The sequence below is a fragment of the Tenebrio molitor genome, chromosome 7 (assembly GCF_963966145.1).
Source record: "Tenebrio molitor chromosome 7, icTenMoli1.1, whole genome shotgun sequence".
NCBI classification, from domain to species: domain Eukaryota; kingdom Metazoa; phylum Arthropoda; class Insecta; order Coleoptera; family Tenebrionidae; genus Tenebrio; species Tenebrio molitor.
The window spans coordinates 302,752-326,027 of NC_091052.1; the positions used below are offsets into that span (position 1 = coordinate 302,752).

The following is a 23,276-nucleotide window of genomic DNA, read 5'->3' on the forward strand; positions in this document are numbered from 1 at the left end:
GGCTTTTTCGGTAGAACAAATGGTGACCTCCAGCTGTACAAAGTTTCGTATGAAAATTAACAGCTGTGCGATACGGGATGTAATTGTTTTTGAATTTAATTATGAAATGAACTTTTCAGAGAACCCGTGGCATTAATTTCATTTCGTTCTCCACTAAGTTCGTCGTATTTAACCTCTGAGGTCTGAGAATCACTTTAAATAAATAAATATTTTAACCAACATTTTACTCACTTTGGATCTATATTTGGCAATTATATAAAAAATATGGTCTTACTACACATGATCACAAATTAAATTTCAACGAGAAATAGAGGAAAATAAAATACGAAGCACTTGAAAATGCGACGAAAGAAAGCAGCTATAAAATTGGTATCGTCACATTTTCAGGCAGAGTCTATTTGGTAAATTTTATTTGACCCTCTCGTCATTTGGATAAAGCTTCAATAAATGTAAAGTATAAAAAAGTTATCGAGTGGATTTAGTTGGTACATCTTCATCTTTTGAAAGTTGCAAACTTTTACTAACAACGTTTGAAACAAATATTACTTTTTGAAGCTCTCACAGTCATCGAATGTAAATCTCTCATCTGTAATCTTCGCAAATCCTTAACCCTTTCTTTCCACGAAAGTAAAAAGTTTTCTTTTATCATTTTTTAAATATCTAATATGAGCAAGTTGATGTTTAATATATTTACATCTTAACCAAAATTTTCTCCTTATTGAGAGATTACTGTTTGCTTTCTAGTGAATGGATTAATTAATTACAGTTTAGTGATTAAAATTTGCAACAAGAACAAGGTCAGATAAAATCGATCATTTCGCTTGGGGATAGTCGGATTAAAGATAACATACCCATTGATTACGACCATTGATTACTTTAACGTGAAGGAAGTCAGATAAAAACACCTGACATAACTTTTCATTTTTTTCCTTCTCGGAAAATATAATACTTATTTTAAGAATGATTATCATGGCCTTTTGGGATGGACCCTATTTTTTTTATCTTCAACCATTTGTTATTTTTGTATTATTAAAGTGGTCGGGTGGATTGGGTGTTTTCTGATAGCCGCCTTTGGGGCCAAGTTACGTATTACTTTAGTAATTTATAGGACAGCCTGTATGTTTCCAGGAGTTTAATGTCTACAGATGAGTGATAGGTTTTGTCCTGGCATTTATGTCATATATCTTTTAAAATGATGTTATTATATGATTGAATTTTTTCAAATGAAGCAGTTTTGAACAAAATGCGGTGGACCTTGAACATGAAATTAGCACGACAGGTATACTTCGTCCAGCGAGAGATTTGAAGATTTTAAATTATATTAAATTAACCCAACACTACAAAATGCACTAGAATACATTAGTTAGAGCATAATTTCATGTTACTGCTTGGATGTCTTGCAGCAGGTAGTGAACGGTAAGGGATTAGCGCTGGTGATAAGAATGATCGGGTAATTAGGAATTACATTGCCTTTTCTAAAATATTAAATTAAAGATTTCTTTATAAGAAGACATACTTCTTGCGACCAATGATTAAAACCATCTCTTTTTTGGTGGGGTGCAGGGGTAAATCTCACTTACATATAAATAGGCTCATTTCAAAGTAAAATTTTTAGTTTAATTATTTCTTTAAAAGCGTCAGCATGGAAACTGAGTGAAAAAGGCAATCTTGTAGTGAATGGTGCGAAATTTTGTCAAGCTAGACAGTTATGTAATAACTTGTAATAAGATGTGTTCAACAATTTTTTTATTGCAAAAATAGATATACATACTCGTATGTACCTCGGTTTTTTCTTAAATGACTAGATAATATTATTGTTTAATATAAAAACAGTGCTAGGCTTTGTAATTTTCACAAAAATAAAGTTAAGAGGGGGTTGAAAAATTAGCATGTAAAACCCTATAGCCAGTCTTAAAAAAAACTCACTGTATACTCATATCATGTACATAAATAGAGTATAATTTGTAAATGCCGTAGGTATGTCATTTTAATTTACCCTTGTAAATAAAATTGTTTCTCCCTCTCATTCATTGCTAATTTCAAGCAAAAGACTTGTAAAGGTAAAGAAGTGACCACCGGGAGGAACTCGGATACGCCCGAATTTTATGTGCGCTAGATACTTCTTTCTCTACGTAAAATTTAGTGATTTTTATGTCAACCAATCTCTCGCTGGACAAACTATACCTTCCTGTCTAAACCGCAACCATTTTATTACGGATAGGACATACAATACAATAGACCCATAAATCACAATCTACGTAATGCACAATAAGTGGGGTATTTGATAAAATTCAAAATCGGTAATTCAATTAGGTTAAAATCGTTCTTACTTGAGGGATCGTGTATCCATCGCTTTTTCTCGCCTGACTTGGCCGCTTTCGACTCCTCCTGCAAAACAACACCAACGTTAAAAAAACAGTAATTGGAACATAAATTTGTAACGTTGCAATAAAACTGACACGTTATCGAAGTGAAAGAAACAGCCACCCCCACCGTCGGGAGTAGAGAGAAGTTTTAAAAAGCTCTAAGCATCGGGGAGCTTTCGGTGTGTATAAAAGAAGAAAGCACCACTTTAGCTCAGAGGGTATTGTGGATTCCCGTGCGTTGTCCTCTTTATAGGGGTTAACTGTTCAGCCAAGAGCTAGAGCCATACATTTAAGTATTGATTAAACTTGCAGAAAATGTTATAACAGGTTCGGAAAAATATTCCCGAGAGATAGGAAAATATTACGTTTGAAAGGATCGCCTCGGTTAAATTATTAATCTTCTTGTAGAAAAGTTAGGGAATTTCAGCGATCAAGGCGCACCAACGTGACGGGTAGTGAAAAAGAAGGTTACTTTGTCATCGGATTAGGGAATAGTGGCTCCGCAAAAATATCAATTTGAATTGTTATGTTTCAGACAAGAATTTCGAAATTATGCTAAGAACAAGTTTCGAAAATTGCCGCTCGCAGGAACTCTTAAAACACCTTTAAAATGCTCGTAAAATAATTTAACATAAATTACAACTGCTAATGCCACTATTAGGCTAATTTTACGACCGCAACATAAAAATTAATACCAAAAATCATCTCGAGTCGCTCCGGATTTAGCCGGAGCGGTCCGTTTCAGCAACTGCGAAGGGCTACCTGTCATCGATTTCTGCCTTAATTTACTAAACCAAAAAAAAAAGTGTATTTGGAAGTTAGCGGGAAACCGATGCAAAAATTTGCAAATAAATTAAATTACAAATGGACTTTCCCGAATTTAAACTTTATTAAAACAGAAAGTAATAAACTCGTGATAAGTTGCAGCTTATTTCAGTCCGCAAAATCTCAAATTTAATTTAGGGAAGTTTGTCGAGTTGCATTCTTTACATCCGTATTACCGCCACAACTGAACAACTCCAGACAATCTCAAACGGCGCAGAAAGTTGGAAAAGAAATAAATAATCGAGATGCGATTTAGTTTGTTTAGCTTAAATATACGTCAAAGATGCAAGTTCACGAAGCTACACTACATCAAAACTTCCCCAACTGACGTATGATATGGTAGTCGCAGCTAGCTCGAAAGATTACCAGAGATATTAGAAAATATCTTCATCGCACGTTACTGAGAATTTTTCGAGTAAGTTCGCTTTGACGGTAAACATATGTATACCAATGTACTTATCTCTTTATTTGCCGAATGACTCAATACGGAAGATATTTTTCTTAACCTTGTAAGTACACTTGATTTAAGAAAAATAGCGTACACCTAATATTTCCCCATGTAATGTTATCTTTGTTTCCATGGTTACATTAAAGTAACAAAAGCCCGAATCATCACTAAACTATGTATGTAGAAGGAAGGTATAGTCCATTTTTTACCCTTTTGCGATGACGTTATTATCTAGTAACTTTACGTATGTTTGAGCTAGGATCAGAAACAAATTTGAATTGATCATAAATAACTATAAATGTGTCAAATTTGTTGACAATTGCTTCGAAAGGTTATGTTTGTAATCAATGTAATAAGTGAAAGAAATTAAAAATTGTCAAATTGACAGGAGCATAAAATAACCTCAAAGTGACCATCAATAAATAAACGTGCCTTTTTTTTTGTTTTTTTCTGTTTCTGTCGTTTCAATATAGAGAAAGCGAGGAAGGAAATCGTGACGTCACCTCAAAAGGGTAAAAATTGGACTATAGCGTATGAAATTCATGTTGCCTAGAAACAGTTTATAGCGGTCCATTTAAAAACTAGGGAAATACAGTGTGGAATAAAATGATTTACATCTAGTTACCTTTGGAATTTTTGCACATGTAAATTTTCCTGTACCGCTCTACTTTTTTTTTGCCGAACTATTAGTTCTGTCAATAAATGTCATCAATCGAATTGACAATTGTTACAATTTTAACTGACATTCATATTAAGCATAACAGACCAGACATTATAATTTTAAATAAACAACAAAAGCAAGCATATCTTTTAGATATAGCTGTTCCAAATTCACATAATATAACACAGACATATAACACAAAAATGAATAAATATTTAGAGCTGTCCGTTGCTATGAGAAATCTTTGGTGTTTAGAAAAAATTTCGATTTTACCACTTGTAATTTCAGCAACGGGAATAGTACCGCAATCTCTTTTTAAAAATTTAAAAATTCTGGATTTAGATAACACATTGGTAGTTGAAATTCAAAAAGGTATATTATTATACTCATGTCACATCGTGAGGAAGTTCCTTAACATTGACACAGAACATAATACACAACAAAGTCAAAATGTGGAGGCAAGACGCCGGTAATTATGTTGATAAGCACTGCACTATTACTTGATAGTAATATCCGTAATAGTGTATGTACTCCGGCAAAATTGCCGTGCCGCCGGGTGGAGGTGGGATAGACTACAATTTACTAAATTGAATTAACAAACGTTGGTGGCCACTTTCAACACTAGCTGTGACTTGCTTTTGTTAGCTCCTTTTTAATTTCAATCTCTACTTTGCATTCATATCATCCCTTCGCAATAAATCACATTTGGAATTTCGGAATATTTTGAGGTTAGGCTTTCTTTTTTTTGTAGAGCGGCATTTCGTATTTTTACAAAGGTAATGCAAAGGTAACTAGATGTAAATCATTTTATTCCACACTGTATTACAAAAATCGATCTCAGCACTTGTACGCTATTTTTTTGAAATCAAGTGTACATACATAGGTCTTGAATGCGAAACTACAGAGCGCCCAGAAATGTGGTAGCAACTTTTACACAAAGTGTCACAAGATGGCACTTTTGAAAAGCCAAATTTGTTCAATCTTACAACATTCAATTTTTGAATTTTTTCAAAAGAATATGTTAAGGGGGTTTTCCGAACAATTTTACCGCCGATTTGTGCACTAAAATTTGTCGAGATGTTGCTCGAAGGGTTCAGTTATGCATTAAGCATAATGGTGGTCAATTTGAACATTTTCAATAAAATTTAAATTTGAATGTTTTACGTTTGACAATTCTTGACATTTATTTATCTCAATTTAGATAGCGGCGTTGCCACGGTGTTGCCACGCATAAAAAAGGTCTCTGTAAAAAAGTGTCATCTTGCGCGACCAATCGAAAAACTTGCTACCACATTTCTGGGCGCTCTGTAGAAATACATAAATTGAGTGTTTTAACCCTGAGCGTTAGGAATGATGTACCTATTTCGCGACAGGATAATGCAAAACCTCACATACTTTAGAATTTAAAGCATAATAATTTAAAGAGAGGTAGAAATGTTTCCTTACTTACAGTTAAGCCTGTGTGAACATACTCGTATGTTCACATAATATGTGAGATGAGATCAGCAGAACCTGCTGTTATTGTTTGAAACCACAAGTAGTAATCTGGAGAGTCTTAAAATGACAATGTACTGTGTTAAAGAAAAGAAAATTAATCTCCAAGAAGATTTATCTTTTGTGTCTAATATTCACCGAGATTTTAATAATGTGTTATTTCTCCTTTTGAATGTTGTATTTTATTCTAATTAAATGTACACGTTTTTGTAGGATCAGTACTGCCAATTTCCGTAACAAAAATTAATTGTTTGGGGTGGTGAACATTAATTAAACAACATTTTTCTTTGTTATTTTTGTCAAATTAATGCCAGAAATGGATTTATAAAGCCCGCGGGAAACCGCGTATTTTGTTCTCTTGATTGGGGGGCATTCGTGCTGTGTTTTTCTTAAGCAGTTTCCATTTTTCCAATTTGAACAATGGATCATTTATGGATATTCCCCCGGTTACGTTGTTTGTTTAAGTCGCTTCCACACTTGTGGCTACCGCATATTCCGTGTGGCTCGTTTAGAAACGGAAAACTAGTGTATAGGCAGAAGTAATTTTAAAATCCGGTGCGATATCAAAGGGACCCAATGCATAAAATTCTGTTAAAAGTGAACGGTGGGCGATATTAAAGTTAGTTTATTCGTGTTCTTGGTGACCCAGGTTTGGGAAACGGGACGCGACTCTGCATACAAATATCTTCCTTAGCTTTGATGAAAAACATACTTTATAAAACTCGCGCAGTGAAACAATGTCGTGGCGCATCCCCAAATACTAATTCTAATTCCGGAGGACGTTTAATTTTTTAGTGAAAAACAAAAAATGCACACGCTGTGCGGTCGGTGACAGACGTCTCGTGAATTTTATTCGCGATGATGCTGATAGGATCGCCGAAGGCACAGTCGCCAAGATCATTGAGAGCTTACGAAACCGCCCTAAATTTGCTAAGATTGGGCTTTAAGTTTGCCAGTTACGAGCGGTCAAAATCGGAAGCTTACTGGAAAATCATTACTTGCCCAGGGCGCGAATCGCTGTATGGAGTGTATCAGAGGAATAGACTTTTGCCCCGTTCAACCATGCTAGATCTGTCCCAGATGTACCAGCGCGAGGGATCAATACAGGGTTATGTTTTCGTTATGTATTTTTTAGCAATTTTCGGCTTAAGCCCATGTAAAGGTGGGCTCCCGGGAAAGTTATCGCCAGCAGATTTTTCCGACTAAGCTGCCTTTTACCGACAGCTTTCACTGTCCCAAGTAATAAAAACGAGCGTGACGCGTGGAATAAAAATATCGACTGTGCCCTCGTGATTACAAAATTATAAATGTTCCATTCGGCTCGTTTATCCAAGTAATGATTATACAAAGAAAATTGCACGTTATTATCCCGGAAAGGAATGTAAAAAACTCATATAAATGAGCCATGAAGCTTTTTAATGAAAACCCAAGAAAGGACAGACGTAAAGTCGTACTAATGGGCGGTTGACATACCCTGTAGCCATGGCAACCGATGCCGCTCGTCCTGGCAAGGCATCGGTGTCAGTAATCATGGCGAAATTCGATGATTCGTCCAACAAAAAACATTATCCTGACGTGCATGTGGAACTAGGCGTATTTACAAGTGATCGTTTTCGGCGTCGCTATCCCGACAAGCGTTAATCCTGGCAAATTTAATTACATCAAAGGGAATCATCCATCGCAGATGTGATTTAACCAAAACCAAATTTGTCTTTTCTAATGAATCAATTACTGGCTCTAATAGAGGCAATAACCGTATACGTGCCGGTGCATAATCGCGTTACAGTCGAGACTACCCGATTTAAGACGTATCCTTTTATGAGGCGCCTAGGCCAAAGGGCGCAAGTGTGTATGTTAACGTCTGTCGGCGTTAAGTCCCAGCATCTTGTGTGGTAAGTTAATCAACTCACCTGAGTAAAGCACCCAGAGAACTTTCCATGATCCAGATAGAGCATACACACACGCGGAACGATTATCCTGCAAGTTCGACAAACTGGGGCGGAAAGCGATTACACGATTTACGAGAGGATGTGAAACTTTGGGGCAAACGATGAATTTCAATGATGTAACGAAATTAATCTGCGTTTGGAGTCTCGCTGATTTTCATACGGCGAAATGAATTCATTTAGGATGAACCGCGGTGCAAATAATACTCCAAATGTGTATTGCTGGTTGCATTCACTATTACACAGACAATAAATTATACAAGAAGCTGCTGCTAGAATTATGACCGAGCATGGATCGAGCTTATACGATTCATAACCGAAATATTTAAATACGGCAAGAAAAGCTGCACCAACCTTATAAGACGTTTAGATGTATAAGGTTCATCTAGTCAGGCTCGTTTGCGTGTAACGCTTTTTGAGATCATTTTTTTCATTACTTGATAACGAAAGTCAAATTAATATCAAATAGAATACTCTTGTTTAACATTGTTTAGGTGCGAATTCGGTTAAAATGTATGCAGTTTTGAAGCATAATTTAGAGAACCCAAGGTTTTAAATGGGTTATGAAAAACATTGTATAACCTGGATCTTTTTTTGGCGAATGTTGTGAGTTAGGGTGGCCGTGGCCAAATTTTCATGATCATCAGTAATTTCACAAGCGACTGTCGTGGTGTCGTGACTGTTAATACGTCGAAAATGTCCATTGTTTTGGTGGTGCATTCGGCCCAGTTTACAATGTAATATGTTAACGAATTAATGCCATATGAAAAATTTAGGAAGGGTCATAAAAATTTTACAGCAGTATAAAATTTTATGAAACACGTTATCTTCTCTTCAACCATTATTGGAGATATCGTATTTTCTTTAATATCTTATTTGACATATAAAATTGAAGGAAAAAGATAAAAAAATGTGAAACATGCATTAATATCTTCGCGGTTTGTATTTGTCTTTTGCAACTGAAAATTTCATGTATTCGGTGTCTTTCTACCGCGATTAATTAAATTATTTAAACGAACTTTGTCGGGTACTTCTCGATAGATTGCTTGACGTCCGACCCCGGAAAAAGTTTCATTTTCTCGTCTGGCGTACGGAAAACAACTTTTTGTTGCAGCTTGGCAGCGGTTTAATGAAACTTTATTTAACTGGATGGGTGATGTGCCAGGAAAAAAATTGTACTTCGTTCTCAGCACATTGAAATCGGTCAATAAATGTCACGATGAAGGGCGTGGTGGAACGATACCGGATATTCAGAGAGGTCGCACGACCCAGTCAGGATGGACAAATAGTCCGACGTGACTGCTCGATATTATCAAAACAAATACATATAGCTCTACTAGGTCCTGAAATTCTATACAGTTGATGACATCGCAAAGTGATTTGTGCCCCAAATATTGAAAAGCACACAAAGTAAATCACTCGCTTCGACACGATTTTATTACATTGCACTTTACGACTCCACGAAAAATACAAAAAAATTTACAATGACGAGGAGAGAATTTAATTAAAAAGTTCAATTGCACTACTAACAGAAGTATGAAAATCCGAAGCGGGATATAAAGATAACAGAACGACGCCGCACACAGACTGACGAAATTAGAAAGAAGAGAAGTAAAATCTTAAAAAAAGGGAAAATATAAAAGGGTATAATCAAACCGGCATCAAAACCAACCTTATATTTATAATGATATTAAAAGTGAAGATGTAAATAATCCTGCATTTCCTTAGAGCGTTCAGGAAATGATGTTATTACAATTTTCTTTCATACACTTTTTCCATTTCAAAATGTTTCGCTTCACTTTCTGTGAGAAGCATATCTCGTTTATCTTTATATTTGTTTCTCCAAACATGTAAATATTCGAAATAAGTACACATAGTGATCATCAATTATTAAAAGATGAAGTACAAAAGCCGTTGTTCTGACGTATGCGGAATAGAAAGGACATAAATTGGAATGGAACCGTGTATATGTACATGTCTTGAAGACGAGACGTGTTATTTGTCACCTGGGAATTAGTTAACCGGATTCAGGTAGTAAGCTCTTCATCAAGATGTCATCAAACTGGAATTACAAAGGTATACAACTGAGTGACAATAAAGCTATTTGAAGAGACACAAAGTCACGATAAATAGTCTGCATATCACTTAGTAGAAACGATTTTTTCATTTAGAAAAATTTCCACTGAGCTCTGAAAATATTCGGAAAATCAAAACTCAACACATAAAAACACAATTTTCTCTGCGAAGGAGTAAAGAGAGGTCGTTATCCTCCTCCCACTCATCTTTAAAAAAAAACCTCTGAAACATATACTACCAGCCTTATGGTCTTCCTGTTCAGAAGGCATGTCAGCATAAAGCCGAAGATGGACTTTGGAAAGCTCTCTTTTAATCCCATTCCAATTTGATGCACGCGTTCTTGGCGTAAACCGTAAATAAAATCTTTTTCAAAAGTCCACATGCTCGTATATGTATGTAGATAAAATATTTGCATCCTTATAGCTGTTTCACAGATTTGATTATTACTTCAAGAGTAATTATAAATTTTAAATAAATTCTTAATTAATCCTTTAAACTGAAAGTTTTGTTCGGTGGGACATAATGAGCGTTTGGAGATACCAAATTTCAGTGTCACGATGTAGAATGTAACAAAGTTGTTCGTGAAAATTTCAGCAAAAACAATCATGTAGGTACAATAGCGGTTGAATTGTGTGTACAATTCAAGGATTGATGGTAAATTGGTAGATGTAGAGAAAAAAGCTTTCAACTTCTTGGTATTCAGCGCAAGAAACGTATTTTGACAAAATTGTTTCAGATTTGCAAGTGGGATCGCACTATTGAATGTCTAGTTTTACTTAACTCGGGTCTTTTTGAGGAACCTGACCACATTTGCAAGAAAAGCAGGTAAGATATTTATTGTAAAACAGATCGTTGACTTGGACGAGGCTAAAAAGGAACATCCACTGCAAGTTTTACCATACGATTCGCACCTGAACTCTAGTCCAGTACTTACAACAAATTACTGCTATTACCGGCTGGTACAAATGCGGAAATAACAGCATTTCGCTAAACACGTCGTTAACGCAGGAGCGTTAAAAAAGACAGTGAATCAAGTCGGTCGACCATCGCCGATCGGAATTTCTACAAGATTTTTGTGTGTAGTCGTGATCGATAAAAATACGCCGAAAAAATTTCCACAATGCGGTCACATTTTGTTGTTTTGCAGCATTCCATTCCAAATAAATAAATTTTCGTATTTGCATGAAAACGGGGGCCGGCGGGGACGTCCTATAGGCAAACGTCCTCGTATTTATTTGTCGATATGCAAAGAACAAACACGCTGAGACGCAACGGCATTTGTGATGGCGGCAATTGTGCTACTCCCGGAACCCGGAACCTACATGCAACTATACCCAAAGGAGCATTTCGCCCCGGTAATTTGCTACCACGAGATAGACTCGGCCGATACTATGATTTATTCACAAGTGAATATTATGGTCGGACCAACGTTTCTATATCACAAAAGCCAGGACCGGACCCATGAAACAAAATTGGGTTGGTGCCTCCGTCACGATTTATGTCTCTGATTTGACCAGTCTACACTTTTCAAACCATAAAATAAAATGGCGTGCTTTGTGTGGCTTTCGCCACTTTTCAACTTTAGAAACTATGATTCTGATTCGACGAGGTTAGTGCGGTCCTGGAATCGGCTGATTTTCAATGTCTGGGTCGGAGCACATTTTATTTCGCGTGCTTCGGAGGCGGCAGCCGAGTCTTTCGGGTATAATATAAACTAGGCCACTCTGCAAGGGTTGTTTAATAGCGTGTTATATTTCAAGCTTTGTTTCTGGTATCTAAGGCCGTTCAAATTTTAGTTGCTCTCATTCCCATTTGTTTTCCAATTGCGATAATTAAACATAATGATTTGATCACGATTAAAACGGAAAACTTGATTACAAAAATGATTTTTTCTCAAGGAAAGTTCTGCTCAGTTAACTGTACATCAGCCTTCATTTGCTTATATTTGTTCAATCGATAGTGCTTCTGTTTTACACTAATGCTTTGAATTTCCTATATCTACTGTTTAATAACGAAACCTTCCCACGCTCATTGCATTAAAAGATAATGACAAATCATAAAATAACATTACAGTGTGGGCACGAATTATGGAGTTATCTATAATCACAGCAATAACACTTGTCCATTACAATTTACTTCCTTTATTAGATCATTTTTAAATGTTTAATTACAGACAAACACAGTTTCAAAAAAACGCCATTAATAGTCATTATTGAAAACAAGCATCCTGTAAACGCAAATGTGAGAAACAGTACTCTAGTCTAGAGATATCTTGACCAACATGTTCATAAATTAGTCTCCGAAAGTAGTAGTGGGCTATTTAAGACGTGGCGATTATTGTCAGTCAATGAGACCTAGTAATGTACAATGAATAAAAGTTTTCGAAATTTGTAAATCTAGGACACGTCCCATTGCATTTCGTACGCAGTTTCGATCCTCATTCGCACCCAACGACATTTTTATTTTAACGACAGTTCTTGTTTTAGATTTATCACGATAATATTTTGGTAAACATATTCGGCAGATCGAATAAAATCTATTGTTTGTTGTATAATTGTTGTATATATTGTATAAAGAGGGACGTAACATTAAAGTTAAAAATTAATTCGGATGGAAACGTTATTTAGCAAACTGGCGGTCAGTTCGGCCATTTTTCTTGTCATAATTGAACCGGAGTTTTGAAAAGTCCAGTTATTTTAGTGGAAAACGCAAAACCAAGGAAATTTGGCATGCCAACGAGAAAGTCGTAAAAATACTTGTTTGGATACTGCTGGAAAGTCCAGTTATGGGAGGTCGTAATTCCAGGATTGTCCAAGAGACGAGAGCAATGTACGGGAAAAGACAGAAAATGAAAAAGTCAGCTAGTTTACACCAGATTTTACAAGCAAAAAGCTTCTCTTAGCAAATACTATGGTCTCTCCTTTGAAAACAAACCTGAATTGTTTTCTCCACTTACTGCTTGATAAAATCAAATATGGTCGCGCAAAGATTTTTCGGGTCATGTGTGTTTCATTAATTTAGTAGAGTGACAACTGTTTTTTGAGGTAAATAAATATAACAATATTTGGCACGTTTCGAAAGAAACGAATTTATTATTGTTAAGTTGCTCATCTGTGTGCAGACGAGCGCCTAAATAAATTTCATTTCAGCTCGAATGTTTTTATCGAATTTCAGTAACAATCGCAATATTTCTCTGGAAACGTTTTTAATGTTTTTGGAGCTCTGGTTATCATATTCTTTTGCCAAGAATCTGTAGACGGCATGACGGAGATCTTGGAAGGAGTAGAATTATCGATTGTTAGTTATTCCGAGATGTGTGTTTGCATACGACTGATTTTAGAATTGAGCATTTAACAATTCCCAGATTATTAATCAGTCTACGCAAGAAAAACCGAACATCATCTTTTCTTGTGTATTGTGAAATCGCCGTTTGCAACTTGGAATGACAATCGTTCCGTGCAAACAGATGAGCCTCCAATCGTGCATTACGAAAAGCTTTTATTTGTTGAAAGTATGCTTTTCTGTACGCTGCGAATCGAAATATACGCTTTTATCGAAACTACATTTAAAAACTTAGATTGAACGACTTGAGTGAACATTTCTGGTAAGCGAAGTGAAAAGTTGTGTTATGGTGAGCAAACTTCAAAGCAGAAAAACGAAAAGAGCATCTAATCTAGTTGCGGATATAATTACACTGTTGCAAACTAATTAACTCCGACAAAGATACTTGCGTGGGTATCTTTAGGATTCAAATTACGGAAAGGATAAAGCACTTGGCCACGTGTTATCTTGTTATCATTTGTATTCTGTATGGTCGCGCTGGCTCTTTGAAAGTGGCAGTGTTCCGCTTCATTAAAGCTCGTCTAATTTTTTCCATTAAACTTTGCTTTATCTTCTATTTTGTTATCGAGGTGTAAAGCGAGGAATGCTCCATGCTATCAGATAAACACAAAAATAAAGACACTTCCCTATTTCGTCGAGTTCCAAAGTCGCGAGATTACAACAATATCCAGCAGATTACGGCTTCAGTAAGTTGAAAGAAGTTCGGCAACACATTTATGTCTTGAATACATTACGAGAGATGCGACTATCTCGATTCAACGGAATTAGGCTGCCAAAATTATTACGTATTTTAATATAGCATCAGAATAATTTTACATTAATCAAATCAAATTAATTTTAAGAAGTAATTGAACTGACAGAATATTTATTCCACAACACGGAGGGAGACATAATTTACGCCAGTGAAATAATTAGTGTTGACGTTTGAAAACAAGAAGAAGGCAGAAATACAATAATACATTTAGGGGGATTAATATCAACAAAAATAATCTTAGAGCATCAAATTGAATTTACGGACAAGAAAACCATTAAGAGCGGAGCCTGAAACTTTCAACAACAGATCAACATGCTGCAAAAACTGAAAATTGATGGAATTTTTATTAAGTTAACAAATCCGCCGATAGAACAGCACTGTTGGATCGCTGTAAAAACTACCATTAACGGTCTTAGACCTGAGTGAGAAAATCCAACTAAAAAAATTAAAAAAAAAAAAAAAAAAAAAAGCTGTTCGATGATCGAGTGGCATCAGTTAAGCGCCGCTATCGAAATAAGAAGAAGGGAAAATTGAATTATTCTCTTGTCAGATCGCGGCGCTTTTGTATTTGGTCCTTAAAAAAATTCCAAATGGTACGTTGTCTAAATTATGAAATCCGTGGTCCACCAAATCGCGTTTCTTATTGGGTGATGCATGAAACTAACGTTAGGGATGTTAGTGCACGCTCTATTTTTGCTGGCATTAAGCTGAAACGAGTGGCAGTTTAGCCGGCGAAAGTCGAGCAAGGGGAGTTAGTTGATAAGGCTTGCAATTAGTTAGTGAAACCAAAAAAGCTTCTTGTCCTCCACAGAGCGCGCCCTAAAAAGCTCTAACAACGCTTTGTGGATGTGCTGGTGAATGTGGATGACAACCTGCATCGTCAATCTTCACTGTGGCAAAATCTCGTACACCTCTCCTCCGAATAAATCAACGTAAGGTCGCTTTTATGAAAATCTGAATATGGCAAAATTGCATCGAAATGCTCCTTTGTGATGAAATGGCATATTTTTTTGGAGGGTGAACATGAAATGACGGAATCAGCCGACATTATCTATTCGCTTTGAAAAACATCTGGAGCAAAGCAATTCGGAAAATTGACCTGAGGTCACGTAAATTATTCAATTCAATAAAAGTTAAACACCTCTTTGTGCCTTTAAAACTGATTTAGGTACTTAAACGGCTTTTTGATATAATATTAATGAAACCATTAAAACTTTCTTAATTTTAGGTTTTTGTTCACAAACAAATTTGTTTACTGTAGGTTAACACTCGAAGCACGAATTACTAATTTATGGGGAACATCATTTACATTTCATGAGTTAACGACCGTGTTTGAATAAGCCGATAAAAACAATTTATTGCAAATCCAAAATTATTCTCGCAAGTACCTACACTGAAGTTCGACCGTAAAATTTAAATCTTTTCTTTTAACGCTATCCAAATTGCCTCTCACTTCGTTACGATATCATCCTCAATGGTTCGAGGATTTTGTTCCGCGCTCTTGAATGATGAAGGGTTTCCGTATTTTCAAGATTACATTTATGAGTGCCTTTGTTTTTAGTAAACTGCGATTCATTATGTTTTAATATAAATTTTCAAAGCAAAGAGGTCTGAGGCAGCGTAAATAATTTTATACTTGTTTAGTTAGTAACGATATTTTAATTATGAAAAATTTACTGCCGTGCGAAGAGTAGGTTGAAATAGTTATTTGTGTATCAAGGCCCAAAAAGTGCATCTTTTTCGTCCGAGTCTGGGTTTTCTACTTACTCGAGGCGCAGCCGAGACTTGAAAACAGGCGAGGACAAAAGGCACTTTTTGACCGAGGTGCGCACAACGTTTTTCGTGTTCATTTAAGCAAAGATTTTGAAAAACATGAATTAATTGTAAATTTTGAGGTTATCTTTGACAAATGTCAAATTTATATATTCAGTTATACATATATGTACCACTTTTCACGTTATGCATCTCAGGAAACGAACACGAAAAAATTATTTATTTATGTAATCTTGAATGTCGCCGCTTTCGAATCTAGATCATCAGAAATGGAGTGAAGAGATAAAATGTATTTTGTAAACAGTTTTTGTAATTATAAATAAATATATTTTAAAGTAAAAATGCAAAGAGAGATAATTATGTCGTAAGTTATTGACATACCAACTAGGATTTTTTTTTTCATATTTATACTGGGTGCCCCAAAATTCGCGGAACAACTCAATGGGGCAATGTCAACTCATGTTAGAAAATAATGAGAAAAATAATTAAAAAATTCTATATCTCTTAGATTTGAAGATATGGGGGCTCAAAAGGTGTAGCTTTGACCTCATTTACTTTAAATATGTATTAAAAAAGATTTTGACTAGGTATTTGTCTTTTACTACTTCTCGACGATTGTGATCATGTTTGCAATTATTTTCTTCATTATTTCCAGCATTTCCAAGTAGTAATTTTATGTCCATTTTACCTCAAATAACATACGGCACATGGCTTTGAATTTTCTGTCTCATTTCCATGGATACAACAAAAATGAAATATGTATTTGCAGATTATTAGAATACATAGAATGTTTTTAAATGTTGCCACATTTAGTGTAACGAATATTCCTATATCTTCTACAAAAGGAAGATTGAATTTTTTAAACATTTTTAATGACTATTTAACAACGTACTGCTGAGCTGTTCCGCGAATTTTGGGGCACCCAGTATATCGTAAAACTTAAATTTGCTGGCTGAATGACCACATCAAAAAAAATGTACTCGTAATTACAATTTCTTTGTTTTTTATTTTCTTATACATGTTATAAAAAATGAAAAACCTTTGTTTTACAGAACATGGTGTACTAAAAAAAAAATACTTCCAGATTCATACAACATTTTCAACTACATACCATCAATAATTCATAACTTAAAAATCATTTTATCGAATCAATATATCAACAATTACAGAAAACAATTTCTATGTTATGGTGATTTGAACGAAATATAAGACAAATCAATCAATGAATGTATTCAACTGTCGTCCCTAATCACAAATCTATAACTATTATCTGTTCGATACAAATGTTTGAATTGAAGTTACCAAGCAGTTATTGGAATTTATACAAACAAATGTTTGCACAACTGTCCAATTTAATATTTCGTAGCCATTTGGCTTAATTAGTCCATTTAAATGCGTGCAATTATGAGACGATAAATTTTTACCATACCTAGTAGGCAAATTACAATAAATTACAATAGATGCAATTTTTCGTTGCATTGACGAACATCGTTTCCTAAAAGAAACAAAAACTGTTGCGTCTCACTTCTGCAATTCATTGTTGAGAATGGTTTTACCTTGGTAAAAATTTCTCACTTTCGTTGGAGATATCCGGGCGGAAAAATTATCACGACTGTCTCGTAGTCCTGTTTACTTTTAGGTACCTCAGCAATACCCACTTTAACCGAGTAGTTGGTAACACTCACGAGATAAGGGTAATCATAAAAGTTGAAAAGAAGTTTAAAGTTGAAGGTATTTTTAAAGGGCCTGGAAAATGCGGATAATTCTTTAGACTAAGTAGAGCTTTGGAGTGAATTGCCCAGTCTGCAGTTTATCACGGATTTTAATTAAATGGGTGCGGTTTTATAAATTGCCGTGGAAATTTAAAAAAGGCGTTGTTGCGTTTTCAAATTCGCAATTTAATAGGAACCAGTGCGCCGTGTTCGCCGTGCTTCCGTCATTAATTCTCGCGAATAAAAAATCGCTACTTGAATCGACATCAATGATTCAAGAGCTATATCCGGTGGCGCGGGGCGTTCGTCAAGTTGACGTTGCCAGTCCATCAAGATTCGCCGAATTATGACGGAAGATAAACGGCGCTTCTGTTTATTAAAAATCCATTTCCTAATTTAAAGAAAAGGCGAGACTTTACCGCCTATAGAAAGGTCGAGGTCGCTGATGCAAAAATAATAAGGATACGCTTCATTGGACGTAAGCGGATGAGGGTGATACAGAGACATTGCACGATCAGGAATTTACGGTCAAAATCCACAGTTCCCGGTTAGTGACTGTTGAAGGTGCTGTATATTATAATTTGCAAAGTTGCAAAGAAACGATCGAAAACATGTGTGATGGAGTTTCCGGTCCTGCAGGACACAAGGATGAGACATTTTTAAGCGGGTGTCCTTACATGGAGTGATTCCCGCGACTAATCTCTCTTTTTTGTGTTATAAGCGGATGCTAACCTACATAATCTAGAGGGATGATCCTGATCAACAATTTCATGTGGGATTTGATGAAAGCCGCTATTTCACGCATGACCGGACTATTTGTCTAATGTCCTTTGATTAGTTCGCGTTTGCCTTCTCTTCCTTCCCTTGTCCTGCGTTTACGACAAGTGTGGAGTTGTATACCTTCGGTAATCACACAAATCCTGTAAACTGATCGAAATTTCGGCAATTTCACGGGGAACAAGGCGGTACTTTAAGAAGTTCAGAGGTTATCCACGTCTAAGAATAATTGGATTAGCCTAGGAGGCGTCTAAGCGTACTCCCAATGATATTCAGTCGCCAGTTCTATTTATATTAATAGAATACACTCGTATACACCTACGGATGATAATAACACTGACTTTACGTATTCATGGTTCATTAATAAACATGAATAACGAGGTGTTATTAATTTACTCAAAGAAAACCTTGACATGAGGTTTTTTCGTCAATAATTTGTTGCGCAAATTGTTCGATTAGATCATAAACCTAACAGCCGGGACGGTTCTTCGACACGGTTAGTGTGAAAAACTAAATAACGGTTATGTTTCCTCCACCGATGGAAATCGATACGTCATCCAGCTCGAAGGGTTATAATATCGGTAAGCGAAATTTATGTGATGAACTCCTACAATCAGTGTCGTAAAACAGAAACCAATGTGTAAGAGTTTTATTATTTTCCGCCTTCATGAGACTGACGGACGTTTCCAAACAGGGCGGAAATGTACGTCTTGGTGCTTTTTGTCGCAACATTTATCATAATATAAATTGCATTTTTATGCGACCGCCATTTTTGTTATATTATACATGCATATAGGTGCCGTTCTTCAGAAAAACCCAAGAATTTATACCTTTCGTATCTGCACTAAAACAATTCCGCACGACTGTACACGACAAGCTACCACGTTGTTCAAAAAATACAACCTGTGATCTTCTTTCACTTCGATTTAAATGTAATTTTCTATGCCCATATCTGAAATATACCAAAAGTCAATGAAAATGTAACAAAGAAATTGCGCAATTAACAAAAAAATAATGTAAAATGTAAAATTAACTTTTGCTTCAAACGTCAGGAAAATATGACATCATACTGCTGGATTGATAATAATGCCAAAGTGTCACTTCATTGCCACGACATCTGACGAGCTGATCAGCGGCTGTAAAGTTATTATCTCCGCTGGCTAGTGGCTATAAAGTTATTATCTCCGCTAACGAGCGCCAGATAAAGTATACTAGCTAAATCATTTGAAATTCCAAACTCAAATCTTAACAAATTCGTTTCTGAATGTGAAATATTGAAAGCTGAAATGAATAAATAAGGTTTAATCAAGAAACTTGTACATACGAGTACATAACTGCAAAACGTACAGGTCGACCAGAACAGCTTGGCGAGTGACGCAGTGGACTGAAATCCCTCCCACTAGCGGAGCGCACTTGTCTGTTGGATCTGGAAGTGTTTAGATCGTGTACAAACGGGCGAAAATCAGCGCTTCAAGCTTCAAGTGAATAGCATGTCCGGGCTGTTTTGAGCAGATTTGCTTCACTGAGTGTACCGTACCTACAACCATAGCCATATCCTTGTCTTACAGAGACTCGCTCGTTTCCTCTTGTGCGCATCTCATACGCCAAGCTATTCTGGTCAAGCTGTACTTACAAAATCTATCCAAATTAAAACGGGTTGACAGACGGATAATTATAAAAAGAATTTCGGATTTTGTTTACAGCGTTGTTTAGACTAGTCATAGTCATTGTAACGTTTTCCAAAACGAGTTACATTAATTTATTAATCTACCCAATCTTCTACCGGGTTTCTTAACATTTCTTAAATAATTTGTCATGAAAGTTTAAAGAAAAAATAGTATGTATATGTTATTCGGAGCAAAAATGGTTTTATGTGCTTTGGCTGGTTTGTCTGCCCTCGCTGCGTTCGGCAGCCAAACTACCAGCCTCAGCACATAAAACTTCATTTTTGCTCCTCATAACATAAATAACATAATATACATACTATTAGCAGAATGAAGCTTTACGTAATTGTTATAATATTAACTAGTTACTTTCAAAATGACAGGTGTAAAATAGTTATTTAAGATATAAGTGTAAAAAGTTATCCTTTTTTGCACGAACGGATTTAAAATACAATCGAAGTACGAGGGAGTATTTTAAAGGAAGTGAGTGCAACAAAGGAACTTTTTACACGTATGTCTTACAACATTTTATCTACGATCGTGATATCATCGCACAGATTTCAACATAAATTTGTATAAATAATTATTATTGATTCAATATTTTATAAGTAACCAAAGTCGTTTGAGAACCACGTCGTTTAGCAATCTACTTCTAAACAATGTTTCCAACAAATTGTATTGTTGTATTCTGACAGTTCTGTGCCATAAAAGCGTGCACTAAAAGCAGTTCATCTTTATGGATGGTAAAGCTCTACCACATCGAACAAACCATGTAGATCAATGATTTTACGCACAAGATATTTAATGGACTAGCCAGCATGTTCTCCGGATTGCATTCCAAATGAACAGCTTAACAAGTCCCATCGTGGTCACTCTGAGAGCTTGATATTGCCCTCAATGAAGAATATGAAGAAATTCGTCAGGTGTTCACAATTTGATCTCTTGTTATTGAAGATTTATACTGTTTTGGGTTTAGAGGAAATCATACCGACTAAGTAATAGTAGTTCTTTCAACGAGTTCGTGTGTAATTTGGGCTTTTTTTGGTTTGACGTTTCGTTTTGACAAGTTGTCAAATTTATCAAAATCCGTTCACACAGGAGAAAATTCTCAAATTCTGACAGTGTCGAACAAAAAACGTCATTATTAAAAACTTAAATATCAAAATTCTGTTTAAATTGAACTTAAATTTCATATAATTGCAATGTGTTTCATGTAATAATTGCCTATTTTTATTCCATATGATATCACAGTACAAAGTGAAATTATTTTTTATAATACCGTGATATGAAGTTTAATATGTTTCAAGGGACCAGGGAGAAGAAAATTAGCTTTATGTTCATATAATATACAGTGTTCGCAATAAGTAAATTGTTGAAACGCAAAAAGAAATATTAAACGAACCTTTGGTAAAAAAAAAACAAGTACATTAATGTTGTCTAAATGGCCAATGTACATGTGATAAAGGAGTAAACGTGCGTGTTGCCCCAACAAGAGTAACAGGTTCAGGTAAAAATTGCTCGAGAACAATAGAAAATATTTGCAAATAAAATTTCACAACGCTACATTTCTTTTAAACGCAAAAACATTGCAAATGTTTTTCAAGCCGCAAATAAACAAACACGAATTTACTTAAAAAACTCACAACGTCACAACAAAGTGAAAATTAACAACCATGAAAAGTGTTGCCCAAGAGACAGTTTATATTAACTCGCAACTATCTGGAGGACATTCAGGCGACTGTATAAATTAATCCTCCAGGAGATCAGAGATTCTGACAAAATTGTCGGATACCTATTGTAAATAAAATATCAAAATTTGTTAGATGGCGGAGCCTACACATTTCGTGCTAACGACCCTGTAAACGTACATTAGGTGGCGCAGGTGTGGCCTATAAAATATTTTGCACTTACGATGAGAACGAGACCTTTATAGAGTGATAGCTTTCAGGCCTAGGTACTGAAAAAGAACTGATGGTGCTTCCCCAGTTTACGAATTTCTTGTGCGGTTTCGGTGACGATTTCGACTGAGCTCACCAATTAATTAGTCGAGACTGCTGGCTTACCTGTTAATAATTGAGCTACGTGCGTCTGCCTAAATTATGGGAAATGAGGCCTTTATGTGGACTAATTAATTTACAGACGGGCTTAACAGTAGGCTCCGGTTGATTCAAGTGCGAAGTTAGAAACTATTCAGTGATTGATGAATGGAGGAGGCACAAAGGGGAGTCAAGTCTGTGGAATTTGCAAAAATACGACTGGATTCTGGTGAAGGTAAACTGATACAGAGAATCCACCTACAAGTGCACCGGATGACCTATGCAACAAATTATAGATCAGGTATTAATCGTAAAAATGACGTATGTGGTACTATATGCAATTACCTGTCGTCGTAATCGCTAATTAAAGTTGATTACGAACAATTTTCGCACCTTGTTGCACACGTGTATGACAGAAAATCGTTTGTTATCCTTAGGCGAGTTGTTAAGATACATCGACAACTCCCATTCAACCGTAATTGTAAAGCATCAAATTGCCCCATTGTCGGGCGCCATTCGGAGCTCGGCATTTTAACAAAAACTCCGGACCACATCAAAAAATTCACATAGTTGTCTAAATAAAGAGAGCTTTACATTCCAATCCATGACAAATTCTGTTTGTAGCTATTTAATCATGATGTTTACATGCAGGTTATATCACCGACCACAGTCGCCGGTATTTCGCTTTTACATAAGCAAGTTCTATAAATTTCCATTATTTCGTCATTCGAATTTCTGGATTCTCTTATCTTTTTTTGTAAATGAAATCGAAAGAAGAATTATGCAACCCCATACGTGAGGAAGTTGTTTCGAATACAGAAAAACACGAGCAAATGGTTCAGACCACGAGATCGATTTTTTTCGGTAGAAGAGCTGTGAAAACTTTTTTGTCCCTTTATAAAGTGTACAGGACGACCTTGTTTTTGTTTGTGTTGCTGTGAAATCAATAGTCCTAATTACTTTAGGACTACATTGCCGCCACTTCTTGATGAATCATTGACATCAAGTGAAAACCGACGGCATTGCCAGTTACATACAAAGAAAATTATTTTTTAATGACTCTAATTGATTTACTTTCTGAAAAAGGTATCTCGTTCGATATTCTGTTATTATATTTCGCAAGGCCGCCATTAAATTTTCCCGCATCTTCGTATTCGGAACATCCATTTAAACATACGAGTATCATAGTGGTTACGACCTATATTTAGAAATAATCCAATGTACGTGTTCTTGAAATTATTGATTACGACCACTGGGAAAACTCTTGTCGATTCTATGCCTTCTGACGATAAAACCGTCGCAGAATTAATATTACATTAGAGATCATCGGACCTCCCTCGATTATCATAAATTTATCCATTGCGTTCCAAACGTAATGGAACTGGGGTAAGCAAATGTTTTC

The 23,276-nt window shown here is 35.7% G+C and overlaps 1 protein-coding gene across 1 annotated transcript in view; it reads right to left on the reverse strand.

Moving 5' to 3' along the window:
- Cow (Proteoglycan Cow) overlaps window positions 1–23,276 on the reverse strand; it is a 52,837-nt gene that overhangs the window by 15,415 nt on the left and 14,146 nt on the right. Inside the window, exon 2 of the mRNA XM_069052914.1 lies at window positions 2,331–2,388. Coding sequence (XP_068909015.1) covers window positions 2,331–2,388 — 58 coding nt within the window. The remainder of the gene's footprint in view (window positions 1–2,330; window positions 2,389–23,276) is intronic.